This window comes from Lichenostomus cassidix, chromosome 2 (genome assembly GCF_008360975.1).
Source record: "Lichenostomus cassidix isolate B80296 chromosome 2, HeHo_3.0, whole genome shotgun sequence".
NCBI lineage: Eukaryota > Metazoa > Chordata > Aves > Passeriformes > Meliphagidae > Lichenostomus > Lichenostomus cassidix.
Window position 1 is genome coordinate 57792712 of NC_139482.1, and position 9174 is coordinate 57801885.

The following is a 9174-nucleotide window of genomic DNA, read 5'->3' on the forward strand; positions in this document are numbered from 1 at the left end:
ACAAAAACAGTATGAGGTGGTATCATACTATCAGTTTTCAGGCAGATTGGCTGAGGATTCTTCTCTACAAACAAAGGGCATGACATTGCACATAAATCTGATCTAAATCTACACAAAATAAAATTAAAGTTAGGACTCTAAATTCAATCTGTTACTATGTAACTCAGTTTAATAGAGTGTTCCTCAGGAAGCTGCTCCAAATACTCCTAAATTATTTTCCCCTTCCCCAGAATAAGCATCTTGATTGCTTATATTTGGACCACACTGCAGAAGGTTGTCAACATGAGTTATCTTTCTTGCCACAAGCTTGCTTTAGTCAATGCAGAAATCTGACGTTACCCGACAAACCCAGTGTTTCTGGTCACCTGAACAAAGCAACCTTCTTAAATGACATTAGCCTTTAGCTGACATACAACCACCAGCAAAATGCCAGGGCGCCTGTCAGTGACATACAAATGTTTGCTGCTGCTGCAGACTCTCAAAGGGACAAGGTGGGTTTGAACAAATTCCTACAACCCAGCCATGCTGGACACAGCACAGCAAGAAAAACTCTCGTAGACATGAACCCCATCACAGTCTTTTTTTGGTTCTCTCCACTAACTGAGGTGAAATATTTCTTTGTGCATTTATTTCCATGTTTGTGTAAAAAAGAGCATACATATGCATCAAGCCATGGAGAAAGGCTTTTTTAATTCTGTTCCTCATCTCTCCATAATGTTTGTTGTTCTGTGACTGTCTTGTAGCATACAAAACTGAAGGAAACCATAAAGTAGTGGGTAGGAGTATGCTCCTGCCATTAGAAGGATGCTCTGACCTGGACAACTACATGAACATGCAAAAAAAAATCTCCTTTGTCTGTTAAGAGCTATTGTGAACAATCAACAAACATTTTTCTTTTAATTTCTTATTAAACTTCTTGCACAGGGGACACTGAGGAATTGAAGTCTTGAGAAACTCTTGGGTTTTCTTATTAAGAAGAAATTTCTATAATGAACACAATCAGACAATGAGAAAAAAAATCACATATAGCGAAGTGTAAGAGTTGTATTTAGATTTTGGACTTGAGGAATATAGGGAGAACAGTACTGAAGATGGCTCATGTTATTTTGGGAAAAGGTTAAACTTTGGTGATCAAAAACTTTGGTGATAAATCATTCCTGGTGAGGAGTGGTACCAAAAGACTGATGCATTTCTGTCCATTGCTACACTCTGCACAGTGAGGTGACATCTCTGTACTCCCTGAATGCACAATGGATCTTCCCTGACCTATTTGGAGGATCCATGGGGTGTCACTGCAAAGGAGCCTGCAGTCTCACCTCCAGTCTGTTGTCCAAAGGGACACAGGCATGTAGGAATAATAATCCAGTAAAAGATTTGCATAGTCTTTCCTCCATCTCACTCCCCCGCCCCATTTTACATTTCATATCACCATCCCCTGTTGCCAAGAGGAGTTTATCTATGGTGTTTGATAAGGGAGCACTAAACACATTATACTGCTATTTTAAATGACATCACAACTAACTAGATATTTTAATTGAAGGTAAATAATCAACATTATTGCCTTTTGAATGATAGCAATAGTGGAGAGTAATGGCACCACTGAGGAATCAATTGCTATTTCCCTCATAAACCATAAACCATTCAGAGATTTATAATGGTTTTTTAATGATCAGCCTTCTAGGTGTTGAGCAGCTCCTCTGAGATCCTGAGTCTTCTGGCTGCTTGCTGAAGTCAACAGGAATGGGGAGCAGGGGGTCTCAGTATTACATACCTTTATGCCCACCAGGATGAAACTTGTCACACCAGTTATCAGCCTTAAGCAAAGGAAAGCTTGGGATTTTACTGCACTGCTCTGCCTCAAGCTCAAAAACGAGGACACTTGACTCAACCACTGTTTCATAACCTGCTTAAAAATAAAAATGCATTGAGCATTTGTGTGCATTTCATGCCCTCTTAAGGTAAGTATAGCAAGCAACCTTGTGTAAGTAACCATTTTGATTGCTTGCTTCCCTCTGCATACCTGAATGCGTTCCCTTCAAATTTTATCTGCCCAGAGACTATTTTAATTAATGTGGTACGGTTGGTTCAATGGCATCATATCATGCACAAACCTCTGTGGATCCAGAGTGCTGTCAGAGGAAATGCCACACATTCCGTGCTTGGAAAGACTGTCCCTCTTCCATGGTGCCATGACTCAAGAGACAGCATCAATGTGTCAGGTTTATTTTTGCACCTGGAGTCAACGGCATATTCATATACTCAGCCCTATGCTGACAAATTCAGAATACGTTACTCAGTCTCATTAAATTCAATGGGATTATTCTCATGACACAGGGCACACAAGGCCAGTCACTACATTCTAATTTTCAACTTGTTTTACTTTAGGTTTGAATCAAAAGTGACTTTTCTAATCTTCAGAGAACACCTATGATGTGATCTGAACTCATTGATTCTCTTTTAATAGACCAAATTGGTCCATTCAAGCATTATCAAGGATCTTGTGGTAATATTGCAAGAGTTGCTCACAATGGAAATGAATCTTGACTCTGGATACGGAAAGAGAGCATGGAAAAACCCAGCCAAGACAGATAAATTCCTCCAGCCAGCCATAAAGGGACCAGATGTTTAAAGATGCACAGAAATTATTTAAAAATCCAAACCTGGTCTGGTGAAAAACAGAAGTCTTAATCTCTTTATACTCATGTCATGAAAAATATTGCTATTAATATGACAAAAGCATGAACAATAGCCACTGTCCCTCTCTCTTGTGTACTATCCTCTTTAGGGATGAGGAGTTTTACTATGCCCACCTAGATGAATAACATTCTGGGTTTTCCAATCCGTTTCTAAAGCAATTTACTAAGCACATCCAAACTAAATTTTGAAAAAGCAGCCAATCTAACCAGGTCCCACTTAAGCCAATGACAAAACCCCCATTGACTTCAAGGAGAGCAAAAGCAGACCTGTTGTTGACAGGGAATTGTTCAGCTGAGCATGTTGGACTAGCATGTACCAGCTTCATGAGTATCAAAGGGAGTTACTAGAGGAAAACCCCTGAATATTTATATGGTAGTTGAAGGGGAGGGCTATTTTTCCCTCTCCCATATATCTCCACTGTGATATGTTAGCTACACAAATGCACACAATCCACTCACAACTTCAGGGCTTGCAGAGCCTCGGATTTTTCTTTGTACTCTCTGCGGTGGAAGTGGCCTGATGGAAAAAGAGGTGTAAGGCATTTCACGGTTCTTCATGAGTTTACAGAAATACTGAGTCATCTTCAAGAACCAGTGTGGTCTCAGTGGATTTGCTATAGTACTGCTCTGGGGGGGATGTGTCTGCATGTGTGTGTGTGTGTGTGTGTGTGTGTGTGTGTGTGAGTGTTTGTGTGTGTGTACAGAAATAATCTGTCCAAATTAGCTCTGGAAAACTAAAGGGGAACCAGTTACATATTGGGGTTTCCCAGAGATTTCCTGTGAGATCAGATGAGCTCCCAGAGGAGTTTCAGTACAAACAGAACAGCCCAATATTACAGGGTATCTAGTTTCATGCAGATTTTAATCAAATGGCACCAGCAAGATTTGAGCCAGCATTTTCACTATAATTTACAATGTATTTATTTTTTCTAGACAGCACATCCAGTCTGTCCGTATTACCAGGACTCCGGAACACAGACAAAGTAACCAAAATGTTCACCTTAAGGCCTGTGCCTGCAAGGAGTTTCACTGAATAAAAGAAATGGCTACAACAGAATTTGGATCATCCAGCCCATAGCTAATGGAAATACATCTTCCCATCGCATTGCCATGACATGGCATACAGATCTAGACCTCAGTCTAGATTTACACCACACACTTGGATTTTGATCTGAGAGGATCCTAACTGCCATGGATGGCACTGGCAATGTGGGACAAAATCAGGAAAACAGGAGTGCGAGTATTTGTAAGCAGAACCTCAAAACATGTGTTTTTAAGAGGTGAGAGAGAATGCAAGTGTGCTTCGTTATACGCTTCAGATGATCCAGCCTCACCGCTCGTTCAAGTTCTGGGTTTGACAGCTTCCCACTGTATCCTTTATATATCACCCGTTGTGACTAAGCTTTGAGGGGACATGTAATCATTAATCACCATTATGGATTTCTTCCCTTCTGTTGGGTTTGACTTACAAGCTTAGGGGCAGATCCTGCAGCCTTTACTCCTTCCTTCAGTCCTTTGCCCGAGCAATCAGCCCTATTCACTCACTAAGAACTTGTGGTACTGCAGCATCTGTGGGATCAGGCGCCAAGTTTCTTACACCAGCGTCCCATTCAAATACACAGTGGCTCTTAATCCTTAGCAGGAATTAACAGGAAGTTTCAACACTGCATTATTAAATTAAAAGGTTACAATCTGCCACAAGATGACTTAAGCAGGACTCAGGAGTATATGTCTGTTAATTTTAATGTTCTGCCTCAAAATACAGAACTCTGGACATTTCCAGCATCATATTTAAAACATGGTACATCTACTAATACGTGATCTGGTGCATTAATGGACCAAATTAAGTTACAGGTATGAATTTTACATAAAACGGATTAATATTATATGTCATGGAGGAATTTTAAATACTCCATCTCTATGCATTTTTAATAGTTATGTGCTCCAGTTTAATGTTCCCTGGCGTTGCTTTGCTTGAAGTCCCTAAACCCTCCTCATTCTTTCTCCCCCACACTCCTCAAGTTTTGCTTGGGATTTTCCCTGCCTGTAAACCAGTGTCCCCAAGTCCCTCAAAAAATGTGTAAAGCCAGGATGAGTCTGCTATAACGAGAGGATAAAAACGGGTTTCACTACCCGAGGAGATGCCAACCCTCCCGGGGAAGAGGATGGGGGGTGTAGGGGGGAGGGTACAGACGCCTTCGTCCAGGTCGGGCGGCGCGGGGCTGCGCTCCGGACCGCGGGGACGGCGCCGGGAGCCGCTGGGCGGCGGGTCCCACCCGCATTCCCGCAGTCCTTCCTCCCCGGGACCGCCTCCGCCTCCTCCTCCGCCACCTCCTCCTCTCCCCGGGGGGTCAGCGCGCGCCGCCCGCCTCCTCCAGCAGCGCCACCGCCCCCCCAGCCCTGCCGCCATTGGCCGCCGCCGCGCTCCGGGGGGGAGCCGGCGAGCCCTGATTGGCTGCGTCGCGGCCCCACGGCGCCCCCCCGCTCCCGCGCCGCGCTCGCCTGGCCCCGCCGCGGCGGCGCCCCCGCCTCCCCCTGGCACCGCCCGCCCCGCCCGCGCCTCGCGCTATATAGCGAGCGGCGCGGCCAGCGGCGGCCGCGGTTGTGGCTGGTTGGGTGCGGAGCGTGCGCTTTTTATTTTAAGAAATTTTCTTTTTTTTTTTTTTCCTGGGAAGGGGTGGTTTGTGGTGCCGCTGTTGTCGCGCGGCTCTGCGAGTGCCTCTCGTTACATCCCCGGGGCGGCCGCCGTTAACGCCATCGAGGCGCTGCGGCCGCGCTCCGCTCCCCTTGCGGGCGGTGCGTGCGCGGCTTCCCGAGGTCGCAGCGGCCGCAGCAGGCGGCGGTGGTGGAGAGGGAGGTTTCCCTCTCTCCCTGCGGCACTATGAAAGCCGTGAGCCCCGTCCGGCATCCCAGTCGCAAGGCGCAGCCCAGCGTGGCGGGCGGCGGCGGGGGGCACCCGGCCCTGCGGTGCCTGGCCGAGCACAGCGGCTGCAAGGGGGGCCCGCCGTCGGGCGAGGAGCCCGCGGCGCTGTGCCTGCAGTGCGATATGAATGACTGTTACAGCCGGCTGAGGAAGCTGGTGCCTACCATCCCGCCCAACAAGAGGGTCAGCAAAGTGGAGATCCTGCAGCACGTCATCGACTATATCCTCGACCTGCAGCTGGCTCTGGAGACGCACCCAGCTCTGCTCCGGCAGCAGCCCCCGCCGCCCGCTCTGCACCCGAGCAGCTGTCCCGCGGGCACCCCCAGGACCCCGCTGACAGCCCTTAACACTGACCCGGTAAGAGGTGCGTGACACACGAGCGCGGGGAGCGGGGCGCGGAGCAGAGCGGCGTAGCGCGATGGTCAGCGCCGGCCGCCGTGGGAGCGCGCCGGTGATGCGTCGCCCCTCTCGACCTCGTGGCTCTGCTGAGAAGCCGTAGCTCCCGAAGGGGAAGGGTGGATGGGCGCAGAAACGCCCCGGGGGTGCGCGGTGGGTGCCCGCAACCCCTCGGTGCGGGCAGGCAGCCGCACGGTGTGTACCGTGTAATTACAGCCTCTCGAGGGAGTAGCTGTAGCCGGCGTGTTTGCACACACGGGAACAGGCGCGCTCTTCCTGCGCTTCCCATCCTCCGCGCCGCGAAGCGAGTGTGAGGGGCTGTGGGGGCTGTGCACATGGAACACGGCGTGCTTTGGGGGGGGCGGGAATCGGGGAGCGACTCCCTTGTACGGGACCCACGGTGGCAGCCCGGTGGCGCGGGAAGCGGCGTGCCCCGGCACCCCGCGCCCCCGGGGCTTCCCGTAGCACTGCGGCGACCCCCTTGGCTCTGTCCCCCGGGGGTCTTTCCTGAGCGCACCTGACGGGGCTATGGTAGTGCCTGGGTACGCGGAGGAGGAGGGAGTCTGGGGAGTGGGGGGGGGGGGGGTGTGTCTCCGTGTCCTTTCCCCCCAGTTGTTAATTTGCAGTGTTTGGTTGCTGCGCAGGCAGGCTCTGTTAATAAGCCGGGGGACAGCATCCTCTGCCGCTGAGCGCCGCTCCCCAGGTGAGTGCCGGGCGGGCGCGGGGCCGCGGGCGGGGGGAGCGCAGCCCTCCGCGGCACAGCGCCCGGGCTCCGTGGGGCCGCACCGCATCCTGCGGGAAGCCTGCCGAAAGGGCACCAGAGCCCGGCGAGAAATACTTGCAGGAGGCGTTGGGGTTTTATTTTTAATTACGGGGTGGTTATTTTATTTTCTGTAATTACCGGGTGGTTGGGTTTCTCCTCCCCCCCGTGCACCCCCCTCCTCCCGGAGCGCCTCTGGCTGCGGCGTGCAGCTGCGCATCCCTCCCTCCGCCTGGCCCAGCCTGGGAGCTGCGGTTGTTGTTTGACCTGGTTTGTTTTGGGTTGTTGATCAAGCATGTCTTGTGTTTTGTTGGTGGCGCCAGTCGGTCTGGAGCGGAGCGGTTCACACACCCCCTCTATTCATTCCTCTCCCACAGGTGTGCGGCGGCGCCGCGCCGCGCAGAGGCAACGCGGGGGGCGGGCGGCGGCGGGGGGGGCCCGGCCCTGCCCCGCCGCACCGGAGGAAGGAGCCATCCAACCCCCCGAGCAGTTCCCATGCTTCACCCCGGCAGAGCCAAGCCTTTTCACCATTTTGCACGTCCGTAGCGGTTCCCCCATCCCCGGCTCCCCGTGTCCTTTCCCTTTTTCCCCCTGGTTCCGTCTCTTCTCGTCGTTCCCGGCCAGCTGTGAGCGGCGGCGCGTCCCACGGTGGCAGCGGGAAAAGTTGCGACTCTGCCCCGGGATAGAGCACCGAGCCTAAACCAGACTTTAGAAACCTTGTAACTCTTAGGGGACTGAGCGCCGAATCTTGAAGCTTTACTAATCTACCAGAGCATTTGTAGATATATTTGACATCTATTGTTTAAAATAGATGGATTTTATTGGGGCCCAGGGAACTTTCTTCTCCCTGCAGGAATGTTACATATTGTATAGACAGATGAGTGACATTTCATACTGTGTATATATATATAGAGATGTTCTATAAGTGTGAGAAGTATATGCTTTAATAGACTACTGTAATTATAAAATATTTTTAATTAAATATTTTTTTGTAAATATTATAAAGGTGTGTATGTTTTTTTTTAATCTGTGGGAATATCTCTTTAGAAAACCACAGCTCAAGTACGGAGCTGCTAATATGGAAATACCTTGAATGTTTAGGACTTCTTTTGTCCCCATATGTCCTTTAAACTCGAAAGTTGCGGCTATAGCTAGTGGTCCTGCATGATTGCATGAGATGTCTAATTGCAAATAAACTTGTTTGGAGTCCATACAACGTGTCTTCCTCAATTTAGACTTAAAATGTTTGTAAGTGTATTATACATTTCAAGACTACACTTTTGTCATTTAGGCACAGGGGTTTTAAGTGCATTCTATAAAAGTAGCAGTAAGATGTAGTGTTTTTTACTGAGAATAGAAAAACAAATTCTAGGTTTTTTGCATTATGGGTGCAATGCTTTAGATCTCTAACCAGCTTTTTTTTAAAAAATCTGCTGTTGAATTAGATCAAGAAACTTGTTCAGGAACTTCATTTAGCACCAAAAGGTTTTATTGTAAATTTGTGTTCCTACAGCTTATTAATTGCATAAAAACTGAAAACAGTTCTCTACTTGCAACCAAAGGGCAAACCATTAACAAAAACAGTTGCTGTTTCCTTCATCCAAAGAGTATTAATAGCAAACTGCAGCAAGGCACATGGGCAAAGTCGTTATGATCAGCAATGTAAATTCATCTTAAAATGAACTTAAGTAGACCAAAAATCAGATAACTGCGTCAAGATTATTTTTCTAGTACAAAATTACTTACATTTCACTGCAGCTATGTTAGTTAAAATCCTGTTTAATCTCTGTGATGTGTAACTACTACCTGTGAACATTAAACTAGATTTACCTGTCTTTAACTGTGATTCTTCAGCTTATTTCTTCAATCCTCTGAATTTGCACATTCTCTTCACTATTTGTATTTAGCATTTGATGGGTGAATTATTTTTACAGATAGCTCTTGTATAATCAAGTCCTGCTGGCTGTAAAGTTGTGTCCAGGCTCTGTGGAAGATACTCATCTTGTGTGATCAGTAGCCTGTGCACTAGTGAAATGGGATTTTCAGAGTGGGAGAATTAAGTAGGATTTAATTGGGTGCTTTGTAAATAGCTAGCTAACTGTGTGTGTAACATGGTCTGTTTGACTGAAAAAGAGGATTTGTTTCAGATTATACAAGTGTCAAAAGTGCTATAACCCAAGGGAGGACTTCTATTAAGTTAAATATGAGGAAATTAACTATGGAGGTCATTAGGTATTGACTACAGTGATAGTGTCAACAAGATGAACACTTTCTTTATCAAAATAATTGTGTAAAGATCAAATCAAAAAGTGGCTAACACCTCTGCAAACACAAGGCCTCCTGTCGCTGCAAATGCTTTAAAGGCACAGGCATTTTACAGGCTGAGCCGGGACTTCAGG

At 47.9% G+C, this 9174-nt stretch overlaps 1 protein-coding gene and 1 long non-coding RNA gene across 3 annotated transcripts; both read left to right on the forward strand.

The window, feature by feature from the left end:
* Window positions 1-1361: 1361 nt before the first annotated feature.
* On the forward strand, window positions 1362-3771 carry LOC146441423 (uncharacterized). The gene is made up of 3 exons (XR_014850440.1): window positions 1362-1540; window positions 1787-1958; window positions 3630-3771. It is a non-coding gene; the product is annotated as an uncharacterized LOC146441423 (long non-coding RNA).
* A 1504-nt stretch (window positions 3772-5275) lies between these two features.
* Window positions 5276-8615, forward strand: ID4 (inhibitor of DNA binding 4). Of its 2 annotated transcripts, none has more exons than XM_085051683.1 (3): window positions 5276-5983; window positions 6660-6718; window positions 7153-8615. In XM_085051683.1, exons 1-2 carry the CDS (start codon window positions 5578-5580, stop codon window positions 6671-6673), a joined length of 420 nt encoding a protein of 139 aa, XP_084907809.1. In that variant the 5' UTR covers window positions 5276-5577; the 3' UTR covers window positions 6674-6718; window positions 7153-8615. The 2 variants fall into 2 exon arrangements, with proteins under 2 accessions (XP_084907809.1, XP_084907808.1); XM_085051682.1 differs by having other exon boundaries at window positions 5276-5976.
* Window positions 8616-9174: the final 559 nt, after the last annotated feature.

Coding starts and splice junctions, on each gene's coding strand:
- ID4 (XM_085051682.1), top strand. CDS start 5,578: ATGAAAGCCGTGAGCCCCGTCCGGCATCCCAGTCGCAAGGCGCAGCCC. Junction 5,977..6,659: donor CAGCCCTTAACACTGACCCG/GTAAGAGGTGCG, acceptor GTTGCTGCGCAG/GCAGGCTCTGTTAATAAGCC.